Genomic DNA, 12,864 nt, shown 5'->3' on the forward strand with positions numbered 1-12,864 from the left:
GGGGAGCAGAGAACTGAGGGCAACGTGCTGAACAGGCACCACTGGGCAGGGAGGACTCCCGGCCCACCCCCGGGGCTGGGCTGTGCCCCACACACCCTCCACTGGGGCCATGAGGAGGAGACAGGCCTGCCCTGCACACGTTCCTTCTCTTGGCTAATTATAACAGGCCTAGACCACACCAAAGGCCTGGTCTCTGCGGAGGGTGGAGGCGATCCGCCCCGCGGGTTGGGGTTCAGAGGCCAGCCTACACCGTGGGCGCCCACCCAGTGCCAGTTAACCAGGAGGGAAGCTGTGTGATTATAGAGGAATCCAGTAAATTACAGACCTCTGCTTCCAGGATCAGAGGAGGCGGCAGTGGCACTAATGGAGGCTTTTACATCCCTGCTGTCCCTCCCTACTGCTGCCTCTCCCTAGGCTGGGCTGCAGCTGGCGTTTGCAGAGCAGCAGTGACAGCACACTCGGGATGCCTTCGCCTGGCTGGGGTTGCCAGTCCAATGGCTTCTGTCCAGATGCCCTCAGGCTCGTGCAGCCGTGGAGGTGACCATGCCCAGAGAACCTCCCCTGGGTGCTGGGGAGGGAAGTCCTGGAAGGTCTGCCTGCCTTCCTCTGACATAGCAAGGGCTGGGGGAGGTGACACACCTTGGAAATTCAGGTCCTCTCCACTGGGGGATGCTTTATGGTGGCTGGAGATGTAGTAGGAGGGAGAAATGAATTCCACTGAATTGAGAGGGGAAAGAGCTTGTATTGCAGCTTCTGAGCTGCGCTATATTTAACTCCCACTTGACACAAACACTTGGGTGACCCTTGGGAGAAAAACACTCTGATAAAATACAGAATCCAGGCCCCATTCCACCCCTGTGCCTGAGACTCCTCCCAGCCTCTCGCCCCACCCCAGTGACCTGTCTGTCTTACACCTATCTTGTATACCTTGATGCTGTATCTGGACACTTGCCAATCTTCAGACAAGGTCAGGGGTGCTTGACCTTTCAGCTCCGCAGGCCAGATGAGTGGCATGGGGCTGGTCCATGGGCCCCCTGTGGCCTTGGATCATCCCCATGCACTGGGATTGGGCCCCACCCCATCCCCGTGCACCAGGATCGGACCCTATGCCAGGATCAGGCCCTGGGGCTGTGCGCTATCCCTGCCTGACCCCATGCGCTGGGATCAGATCTCATGCTCTGGGATCGGGCCTAGGGTGACCACTTTTTCAAAATGGAAAGACAGGACACATGCCCGCCCCTCCCCAACCCCCACTCCCTCTGCCAGGGAGGCACAGCTGGAGCAGAGCCAAGCGGAGAGGAATGGGGGCAGGTACGGGATGCCCACTGCGGGCTCAGGACTCCCCACGCTGCTGCCTTTCCCCCAGGAGGCCACACTGCCATGGCAAGGCACCATATGGCAGCAGTGGGGGGCACAACTCCACACCACTACCACCCTGACTACAGCCAGGCAGGCAGGGGAAACTCAGCATGGTGGTATGGCCAGCATGGGGCTCCCAGAGGGACGACAGCAGGGTGGGGAGCCCTGAGGCCGCAACAGCCAGCCCATATCTGCCCCAGCCCTGCATACAAATCGGGGGGGGCACATGTCCCCCCTTGTCCCCACAGGGGGTGCGCACAGCAGCAGGGAGCTGGCCCCATTGCTGCCCCCTGGACAAGCCGCTCACTCTACACCCAGGCCTTATGCCCCACCCTGGCTGAGCAGCACCCCCAGCCCCAGCCACACTCCCTCCCTCGCTGTGGGGGCCTCAATTTGCCTCCCCCCCTCCCCACAGACTTACCTGCAAGGAGCTGCTCTCTGCACTGCCTGGCTGTGATCCCAGCTATGTGCGTGCATGCAGGGGCACACACGCACATGGCATCCCCTCCCCCCAGCCCCAAGCAGCATTCCAGGGGCAACCCGCCATTGCCCACAATTTTCCGTGGCAAATGGAAAACCTGGATCCCTCCACACTCCCTCCCTCGCTGTGGGGGCCTCAATTTGCCTCCCCCCCTCCCCACAGACTTACCTGCAAGGAGCTGCTCTCTGCACTGCCTGGCTGTGATCCCAGCTATGTGCGTGCATGCAGGGGCACACACGCACATGGCATCCCCTCCCCCCAGCCCCAAGCAGCATTCCAGGGGCAACCCGCCATTGCCCACAATTTTCCGTGGCAAATGGAAAACCTGGATCCCTGCGTGATATCGCAAATCCAGGACAAATGCTGTCCCAGAATCGTGCAGCCCAGGACCGGGACCTGATGTTCTCATTCCAGGACTGTCCTGCCCAATTAGGGTCTCCCTAATCAGGCCCTATGCCACCCACACCTGGTCCCTTATGCCAGAATTGGGCCCTGCATGCCAGAATCAGGCCCCATGTTGCCCCTACCCAGCTCCACATGCTGAGATTTGGGCCCACTCCACCTTGTACCCCCGAAATAGCCTGCAGGGCCCTGTCTGTCTAGCCCATGGAGCTCCCCACAGGTCTGGAAATTAGTAACAGGGGAGGGGTTGCACTGCTCCCCCACCACTAAATGTAAGCACCTCTGGACTAGATGATTGCAATGATCCCGTCTGGCATTACAACCTGTGGGGACACCTTGTTCTTACCCCTTTATAGAGATGCCCCGCAGCATGGTGACAGAAAGGGGGAGGCTTGGCCCTATGGGCCAAAATGGAGCCTGCATGTTGCCATCTATGATTTGCCAAGATCCCAGAGGCCCTTGTAAGCTCAGGGCTCCCAGCATCCCAGGCCAGGGCCCTGCACCTGGGCCCTCAGGGCTAAAAAGGAGCCCATTGCCAAACTAAAACATCCATGGCTGGCAAAGGAGCAAGAGGTGCCTGTCCTCACCCTGGGCCATGGGCCAGAAGGGCACAGCTGGTCAGGCCCCATCTCCTCTGGCCAGTGTCCCCTTCATGCAGGTTTCCCAGGTGTTTCCCTCAGAAGCCCCTGGGTTGTGACTCCTGAACGTGTCCTCAGAGGTGTGGGGTGATGGGGAAGGCCTGCTCCAACCTGACCTGGGCTCTTGGGAATGTGGGTCTGCAGGGCTGAGAGGTGAGACCTGGTCAGACCAGCTGGGAGGGGGCAGGCTGGCACAGTGCTGGTGCTTGCTGGCTCATGTTGGTGGCTCTGGTGGGCCGGAGTCAGTGCACTATAATTCCCCACGAGCCTCCGGGGAGAGTCCCGGCCCCCGTTCTGCAGTGATTATCCCTGTGTCCTGGGAAGGGCAACCCAGTCATAGCAGTGAACTGTGTCAGAAGAGGCCAAGCACAGCAGGGGGGCTGGTGCGTTCCCCTCTGCACGGCAGGGCACGCTTGGTGCTTGGTCGGAGCCTCTGAGAGCAGAGTAGAGTGGCAACAAGCTCCCAGGGCAGCTAGATGGGGCGTACGGCTCCCATGGGAGAGGGAAAGGTAGTTAGCCGCGATAGTGCTGCCCTGCCCTGCCTTCTCCACGTGGTGACAGTGAACCGCCGAAGCAGCCTGCTGTGGCAGGAGGGGGATTCGCCTTCTCGGGGAATATTTAAGCTCAGATGGATGCTTCTTGGGCAAGACATCCTCCAGCTACTGGACTAAAAGCAGCATTGAGTTCAGGGCAGCCTGTGGCCCAGGCTGGGCAGTAGGGCCGTCTGGATGATTGCAGTAGATCTTTGCAGCCATGACACCCACGTATGTCCGGCTGTCTGTCCAGATGTTTATGAGGTCCTGGGTATGCAACAGTAAACTTAGTGTATGCTCACAGCCTAGTTCTGAGGCAGGGAAGGGTTAAGTCCAGTTACAGATCATGGTGCCCATCTCCAAGGTAATCGGTGCTTTACAAAAGAGGTCAGCATCCTTGTCTCTATCACAAAGACAGGGAAACTGAGGCACGGGAAGGGTGACTTGGCTGACGGGCTCGGAATGGAATTCCGATTCCTGGAGTTGCTTTTCAGTGCCTGAACCCACCTCCCTAACAGGCAGCCCCTTCCCTCCTCAGAGCAAGGGGGAACCATGCAAGCCAAGACCCAGCCCTGCTATTTTTATCTGCTTCAGCGAGCCTTGGCAGCCAGACACTCCTGCCCTTGCAGCGGGTCTGTGTGAGAAGTGGGGGGCCCCTGTCCAACATGCCCTGAATTTAAAGTGAATGAAAGAGCACAGGAGTGAGGATGTGCAGTGCCTGTTTGTGAACATGAGGGGGTGCTGGGGGGTGCAGAAGGCAGGGAAGGAGACCAGCCCACGGGGAGAGCTGTCCAGGCTGCTCGTGATCTGCAGCTGTGGCAGACTCCGGCAGCAGGCATGGGTTCTCACGTCCTGCTCAGTGGGGTGGATGCCCTCCCCAAGTGGGACAGGCCCTGTGCTGGGGTTTGCTCCCTCTCTCCCTAGAAGCCTCCCAGGTCCAGGTGTGCCAGCAGGCAGAGCTGCTCAGGGCACGCCAAACCTCAGAGTATCCATACATCCCCCTCACACCAGTGGGGAAACTGAGGCACCCAGCCACTAAGGGATTTACCCGCGTGGGTCAGGAATAGAGCCATGTCTCCCTTCCCCAGTCCGTGCCCGCCTCCATTCTCTCTCCCTGCCCCTCTTCTTGCCCTAATGTGAGCTCTGTCACAACTGCCTGCAAATGGCACAACACCCGCAGGCTCAGGCCTGGATCAAAGTGGCAGCTGCCAGAACGATGGCCGGTGGGAGGGAAAGGGGGTGACAGGAGCAGCAAGCAAATCGCTAACATGGGCCTTTCTCTTTTGTTTCCTTTTCTCTCTGCTTCAGTCCTGGTACCTAGGATAACTGCAGCTGCCCCCCCCTTCGCCTCCCTCCTCCTCTGCTTTAGGCATCCCGAGAGGACAACGTACCACAGGACCAGGCCCAGCCTTTCGGTGACGACGGAGAGAGCGAATTCACAATGATGACGACGACAAACACACAACATGTGACAAGAAAGGAAGGAAGGAAGAAGGAAGGGAAAGAAAGAGAGAGAGAGAAAAAAAAAGGTTCAAACCTTTTTAGAAACTATAAACCAACAAAAAATAACCCTAAAACCAAGCGAGCCCCACGCGCACACACGGCCGCCCCAGGCAGACTCGCCACAAACACTATTTGTCCCGTCGGCCAACCTGGCAAGAGAAGCAACGCAGCTCGTCCCACTGGCCGCCTCCTCAGCCACGGCGCTGGAGTCTCGCTGCCACTCTCCAAAGGGTTGTATATGCAAAATTGTCTTTCTCATTTCCTGTTTCATTTTTGCCTCTTGTGAATGAAAAAGAACAAACCCCGCCGGGCACCCTCGCCCACCCCGCAGCAAACTTTCTACTTCCCGGGAGGCTCTAGGAACGAGACAGCGGGTTCAGAGCACAGCGGCCAGTTGCTTCTGAGCCCATGGGCATCGGGTGGGTCGGGAGATCTCTCGTTAGTGCTGTCGCTTCCCGCTCCACCCCAGACACGCTGCAAACAAGATGCCTCCAGCCTCCCGCTGCCCCAGCGTTCGGACGACGTGTACACCTTTCCTTTGTTTTATCTGAAATCCTCTATGCCATTAAATGCTCTTTGGGGCAGGAGTGAGTGGCATCCCCGCGGGACTCCTTGGAGCAGCAGTATTGCAGGGATGCAGGGACATGGCCCCTCTCATCCTCCCACTTCTCCAGTTGCCTTTGTCCGTGACCATCTACGGAAGGGGAAGGGGATTCCATGACTCCTGCCTCAGGTCTCCGCCCTCAGTGCGTGCGTGGGGAGCAGGACCTGGGATCAGCAGCACCCCAGCCCCATGCTCCCGGTCAAGGGCAGGCTGGCCGTGGAGCAGGGCACTGGGCTTCGGTGAGTGGCATTTCCACAGCTGGGAGATACTGTGCGATGGGCATTGCAGGGAGGAGACGGAGGGGAGGGGCACAAGACTTGTGATGGGCACAAGTGGGTGCAGCAGGAGGGTAGGGAAGCCCACAAAGAGCAGAGCATATTGCTGTGTGGATTGGCATGGCCAGGCACTGCAAATTATCACTGGGTCTCAAATCCCAGAGGTGAAATTTCTTAATTACAGATTAACGACTGCATTATGGAAACTCCTGGAATCCAAAATTCCAGACCCTTCCTCCATGGACAATCAAGTCCACTGGCACCTCCCCCACTCTCGCCCCACTCCGGACCTGGGACAGCCACAGTGTCCAGGGGAAGCGGGTCTGTCTCTGCAATGCCTTCAACACAGCAGAAGGAATGAGGCCAGGGTTGGGTTTCAGCACCGTGCAGCATGACGGCTCTGCCGCCCTGCCCCAAGTCTTGCCAGGACCAGCACCTGGCCAGGGATGATCATGGCGCGTGGTTTCCATGATGTAGCCTGGTGAGCTTTCCATACTGTAGCTTTCCCTTTGCAGCTCCTGGCAAACGCAGGACATGTCTCCTGCTACCACAGTTCCTTCTGTGCATTTCCTTTGTGCTGGGGCAGGGAGGTGAGGTGGGGACAGACTCTGGGTTGGTAAGTTGTACGAGCAGCTCGTGATGGGCCAGGGCCTGCTGTCATGCTGGAAATGAGACTGACTTAGGCCAAGGCCAGTCCCTAAATGGCAGGTCTGGGCAGGGCAAGACAGGCCAGCCAGAGTGGGAGGGCTGGCATGGGACCTGGGCACACCTGTGTGTGCAAAGCTCTGCGCGCCAGTGAGCAGGGACTGTGTGGGCTGGGGGCAAGACGGCTGTGATTGTGTTGCACATTTTGTAGGAAATGCACTTTGAAGAGGGAATGATAGCAAAGCCCATTCGTGGCACCTGGTTCCCGGCACCAGCTTGCTGGGACAGTTTATAGAGACAGATTCTTTCTCCCTGAAAGGCCGCACCGCAAGCAGACAGCCCCCCTTGTGGTGGCAACGTCGGCCTTTGACTCTGACTCGGGTTAGCTAGGGGTCCTGTGCCCTTACCTGCAGGGACCAGAAGACCCCCCCATCCAGCTCGCAGGCTCCCCTTCCCCACTGTGAGCCCCTCCCTGCTTAGCCCTGCTGTGAGGTGATGCCATCACATTCCCAGCAAACGCAGCTGGGAGGCAGAAAGCCGTCACTGACTGGTTAAAGTGCCTGAATTTTGTATCCCAGTCCTCCTGGTTTGGAAAGCTCACACCCCACGGAGAGTAGTGCGGTGGGAAGGGCCAGGCCACCGGGAACTGTGGCATCTCCACTGGCCTGCAAGGGCCTTGCATCTATCCTTCTCCCCATAGCATTAATGAGGTCCCTGCACACGAGGCAGGAAGCCAGACTGAATCACCCTTTGCCTGGCCTAGGCCGGACAGCACCTGGTGCAGATATACCTGGGGAAATCAGTTGAGTTCAACTCCATGAGCTGGAGAGCCGGGATGTGCACCAAGCAGGAGAGACCAGCCCAGCACAGGTCCGGTGGGGCCTCGCTCCCCCAGACTGTCACGGATCATGAATCACAAGCAGTGCATCAGACAGACCTTCCTGGTTGATCTTGGGGACAGAACAGCACTATCCGGCTGGCTGCGGAGGCCCAGCTTCCCCGTGTCACACATGCTGCACCAACAGAGACCAGGGCCCCTGGCCCCACCATTTGTTGACTCATTTGGCCATGAGGGGCTGGGAAACTCCTGCTTCCTGCCCTCCCTGAGCAGAGCTGGCCTGGATGGAGCAAGCTGTGGGAGGCAGAGGCACCTGCATGCTGTTGGCTCCGCGGTTTGCTCATTGCAAGACAGAGACGTGAGACTTCACCTGCCTGGCAGGGCAAACCTCTCCATTGTTCTCTCTTCCTGCCTGTTTCCTGCCTCCTAGGCTGGCACATGGATCCCTTGCTGTGCCAGGGCCCTAGGAGATGTCCTAAGATGCCAAGCAGCTGGAACAAAGCAGATGAACCCACTTCTTCGCAGACACTGCCCAGCTCATGATCCTGGACAGCTGGCAACTCCTGGCCTGAGAACAGCTTTCGCTTACTTGCTGGGCCTGGGTTTCGGCTTTGATCATTGCTGCTGGGAGGAAAAGGTGCATTGCAGTAATGTTGCCTGGGAAGCTTCAAGGTTATGGCAGGGATGGACCCAAGGCCCCTGCCAGGATGTGTGGGGCAGCTGGGAAGGGCCCATCTTTGTGGACATGCCAGCAAACAGAGTTGCAGCAGAAGTGACCCCACTGAGCCAAACTCTGCTCTCAGTCACACAGGCTTGGATCCAGAGTTACATTGCACAGTAATATGGTGCAGCCTGGCCCTTCAGATCTCCTTGGAGGAACAAGGTCTGCACAGGGCTATGGCCAGGGTCTTCAGCAACCAAGGACACAAAATCCCTGTCCCCCTACTATGCCTGAAGCCCAGTTCCTGCCCAGGCACTGTCTCATCATAGAGGAGAGCAACGCTGGACACTGACCAAGCCGTCCGTGGGCTGTGACGGGGCCTGAGGGAGCAGATCCGCTCTCCTCCCTCCCTGGCCCACACACTGGTTAGTGCCTTAGACCCCAGGAGGATGCTTGTGGGCTGCCCCCAACCACCCCACCCACCACAGGGCCAGGGGCTACTCCCTAGGGCTCTCCTCTGCTTTACAGAGGCTGCAGGAGAAACGGGGCTGCTTTCCCCCTTCTTCCTTCCCCTAGTGACCCTGAGGGAGAAGAAGGGAGATTCAGCAGCCAGACTAAGGCACCAGCTCTGCAGGAATCCAGCAAACCCCACTACCTGCACCCAACCTACAGAGCCCCAACACCAGGCCAGCCCCCAGACACCGCAGGGCTGGGGAATCCCAGACTTAATCATGTCAGTCCCTGGCCCTGGGAATATCGAGGCCCTTTGGGAGGTGGGAGGTGGGGAAAAGGTTCATCCACTCACTTACCTGCCCATCTAGCCTTGGTGAATCCCTGAGACCCCCATGAGCACTAGTGTCACAGCCTGTCCCCAGTTCACCCCCTGTGTCCCACTCCTGAAAGATATGCCCAGGGCAGGGCCTCTTCTGCAGCTGGGCCCATCACCCACCCGCCCTACCTTCTGCCAGGCAGAGCCAGAGCCTCTGCCCTGCTCCAGGGTGCTGGATTCTGCTCTTCTCCTCCCTGGGCAGAGGAGCAGGGAACATGGGGACACCACCACCAGCCAGGCCACATTGACTTCAGCAGCGGTGAGGCAGGAGAAGGAAAGAGGTGACAAGAAACCTGAAGGGGACAGCAGAGAAGAGAGGGCTGTGCAGGCTGATGGCAACGGAGCAGATGGGCAAGGGGAAAGAACTGTCCCCATCTGGGGGCCAGGAAAAATTCAGCCACCTCTGCCAGCCTGTGTCCATTCCAGACAGCCAACTCCAGTGAACTCCAGTCCAGGCACCTCCCACCACCTGTCTGCAGAGGGCCCAGCATCCACTTCAGGCAGTGCCAGGCAGGCTCCCCCTGTGCCCACGAGTCATCCCAGGTGGGCAAAGAGCTCCAGTGCCAGTCCTTCCACCGGCCAGCTCGTGGCTGCACCTTGAGTCCAGTCCAGGGGTGCACAGACAGATCCAGGCCCAGCTTTGACACCTGATCAGTAACTGGGCAGGACTGGAGGCTGCAGCAGGTGCTGACCTCCAAGAGTCACCCATGAACCCCCTGCCACCTCCATGCCCATCAGAGCCGGGCTCCTGCTCAGCCAGTGCACATCCATGCATCGTGTCCCCAATGGCATCTGGGTGCTAATCCCAAAGGTGACACAGCGAGGTCAGAGGAGCTCCCCTTTGGATGAGTCCCTGAAGCCCAACACAGAGGGATCCAGCTACTCCTCTTATGCAGGTACCCATGGCTTTGTAAGCAGCTTTAAACCAAAGGCTGAGTCGCATAGGAAGGACGTGGGGCAGCTCCTTCCCGTCCAGCTTCCACTCTGCTCCCTGCTTCCCCGGAGCTTCCAGCAAGTCATTCTGCCGAAGCGCCCAGTCCCCGGTACGATTCCTGCAGCTCCCAGCACCTGCATCCCAGCTGGACACCGACCACAGCCAGCGCCAGCCCTGGGGAGGGGGCCCTGCTGGATCCCAGCCCAGTTTTGCAGCGGAGAGTTGAGCAAAGGGCTGTCACGTAGGCCCCACTCTATGCCAGGCACCTGGGGTCAAGCCATCTGATCCCGAGCAGCTATATGCATGGTCCATCAGCACTGCAGAGCCCTGAGAACCGGGGCCAGCTTAACAGGGGAGGGCAGGGGGGAAATGGGCCCCAGTGCAGAGACCCCCAGTGTAAAGGGCTGATGCAGGAAGTCAAAGAAAAGGGCAATTGATGGAGAGGGGGAAAAAAAGAAAAAATAACAAAAAAAAAAAAAATTACAAATAAACTGCATGGTGCTTTAACAGGAACTCATGTGACCTAGCTCAACCAATCAGCGAATGGCTGATAATGTGCATGGCAGACTGTATAACTGGCTCTACCTTCCCCCCTTCGAAAATGATGTATAAAAAGAAAAAAAAAAGTGAAAAAAATCCATGTTTTCCTAATTTGCACGAAATTTTATACCACATGATGTGCCTTGCCTTCGAAGACTAAGTATTAACTCTACTGATATCACTGCACAGGAATAACTGCATGCACTGGGTCTCGTAGTAACTAAAGGGGGGATGGGACATGTTGCCATTTGTAAAAACGTTCACAGTTCAATTTGGGGCTGTTGGTTTGTTAACCTTTTTTGTTAAACTGTGTGTTCAGACACCATTGGGAAGATTCCTTGTGGCTCGGAAATATTGTGATATCATCGCAATGTGCCAGACTCTCGTCTCAGCAACACCGGCGTGAATCCAGGGCATCTCCTTTTCGTCCTGCTTTTATCCACTTTCTGCCCTTTCTGGCCCTATTTGTGGCCACTGGAGTTACTCCGGTCTTATACCGTGATAACCCCATGTGTGTGGATGGAGTTACTCCAGTGTCACCCCAGCGTACCTGAGACGACCGATCTGCCTGCCCTGAGTGTCATGTTTTTTTCTAACCAGGCACCTCCATATTGGCGGAAAGGATAAAGAATAAATGACTAAGGAACTTTATTGGGTTTCCATCAACGTGGCAGCGTTTGACACTGATGGACTCCCAGGTGCAGTGTTGGGGGCTGATGGCAGCTGGTCGGGAACAAGCGCCTTGTCCCTCCCAATTCGCTCCAGCTTGCCGGTGCCATCAGCCAAGGGGATCTCTCCATATCGCCCCCAGCCTTGCCCTCCCTTGCCCAAACGAGGAAATAGCTGTCCATAGTAGCCATGTGCATGTTCCCTTTCTCCTTGTGTTGGGCAGAGTTGCCAGACCAGCCCTTTTCTCTCTGTTTTTTAACGGCTTCCCCTCGTATACGTCTTCCAGCTGTTAATACAAAGTGCATCCTGTATGGAAAAATATGCAATACCTGTTTTGTCTACATTGATAGATCTTTTAGCTAAGGTTCTCAGTGACTGATTACAAACCTGCAGGGTGCGGGGACAGGGGGGGCGGGAATTTTCTTCTGGTGGGGTTTTTGTGCGGGGATGGGAGGGGAGGTGGGATTTTGCATTGTGTTCCTTTTCTTTTTTTTCCTTTTGATTGACCAAAGTGAGCAAGCATGGCCATACGCAGGTGGCCAACACCCTTCCTCCCAGGCAGGTTGGGGAGGAAGGGGAGGTGGTTTCTGCTGTGGTGGTGATGGAATTTGTCGTTGTTATTAGCGCGCTGTTTCTTTAAAAAGGGCAGATGGTTCCAAAGGGGGTGGGGCTAGAACCCTGGAGATCAGCTGTGAAGCACCTGGCCACTCCCACACCTGGTCCCTGGTCCCAGGATCCAGTGGGGAAATCATTTGGATCTTCCTGGCGATCTTAATTTCCAATCCAATCAATTCATTTTGTTGAGAAAAACAACAAAACCCAATTGAGGTGCCCAGCACACCTGTTTGCTAAGCTGAGCGGGAGCTAGAGATGCAGCCTCGCCAGCCCCAAAAGTCAGCACGGGCAGCAAAGGATGCAATTCGGTCCCTGGACCCGTTTCCTAGGAAGGGCACGGCCAGATGCTCGGGGCCCAGGGCCTGCGCTTCCCAGTCTGACGGCGGGGCGGGACGTTTTGCAAAAGACGGGCTGCGGGGGGCTGGGCTGCGGGGCACCTGGTGGGTTTGCGTTGGGCTTGGGAGGAGAAAAGCAGAGCAAGGGACAGGCAATGTGGATGGGAGATGTCTTAGTGCTGAGTGTGTCGCCTCCTTCCCTGCAGAAGAACCCTGCAGACGTTCCCATGCAGACTCTGGGGGCTGGACCTGGGCTGGCCAGGCTGCCTGGTCTTCTGCAGAAGCATCTCCCACTTCCCCACATCGTCCCAAAGGGCCTTCGGGCTGGGGCAGAGCTGTCTGAGGGTGGCAAAGCCAGGAGGAGGGAGTTCTGCTGCAGCAAGAAGCAATCGGTGGGCTGTGGCACTGCCACCTTCCCCTCAGTCAGCTGAGGCCCTGGTCAGCGATGCCGCTACCCCAGGTGGGGCAGGGTGCATTCCCTCGAAGCAGTTACCATATGCAATCCACATTTGCATGTGCAGGGCTGAGGCAGGTTTGGGGCCAGGGTAGCAAGGGGAGCACTGTGCCCCGAGCCCAGGTTCCCCAGGCCCTGGCACTCGGGGCCTGCCCAGGTGCTCTGTGGGAGCCTTTGTCTTGCTCTGCAGGGACCCGCTCTCGTGAGCTAGTCAGTGCATCTCTAAGGCAGAAAGAAAACCTGAAAGCACCTTTTGTAATATAGAAAAAAAACACAACAACAAAACCCATGCACACGTGTTTCCATGACACTGGCTGGAGCGAGACATTCCCGTCCCCCGGGTACCTCACAGCTCTGGCATCCATGGGGGTTCATCCTTTTGGTCATTTCTTTCATCTCCGGTGTTTCCTTTCACCAGGAGTTTACATATTCCTCTGATTTCCGGGGGCACGATGGGCCTGAGTCGACCCCTCTCGAGGGTAGGGGAGGCTCGGAGGCAAGGGAGTAGTCTAGCTTAGCTGTCCCCCCATCCCATAGCCAGGGACACGC

General features: G+C 57.4%; 1 protein-coding gene across 1 annotated transcript in view; it reads left to right on the forward strand.

The window, feature by feature from the left end:
• NFIC (nuclear factor I C) overlaps nt 1-11,230 on the forward strand; it is a gene marked incomplete at its 5' end in the record, with an annotated part of 96,006 nt that extends 84,776 nt beyond the window's left edge. Inside the window, one exon of the mRNA XM_025208317.1 lies at nt 4,722-11,230. Within this exon, the coding sequence (XP_025064102.1) occupies nt 4,722-4,739 (18 nt within the window). The remainder of the gene's footprint in view (nt 1-4,721) is intronic.
• Nucleotides 11,231-12,864: the final 1,634 nt, after the last annotated feature.

This window comes from Alligator sinensis, unplaced genomic scaffold, assembly GCF_000455745.1.
Source record: "Alligator sinensis unplaced genomic scaffold, ASM45574v1 scaffold103_1, whole genome shotgun sequence".
Taxonomy (NCBI): domain Eukaryota; kingdom Metazoa; phylum Chordata; order Crocodylia; family Alligatoridae; genus Alligator; species Alligator sinensis.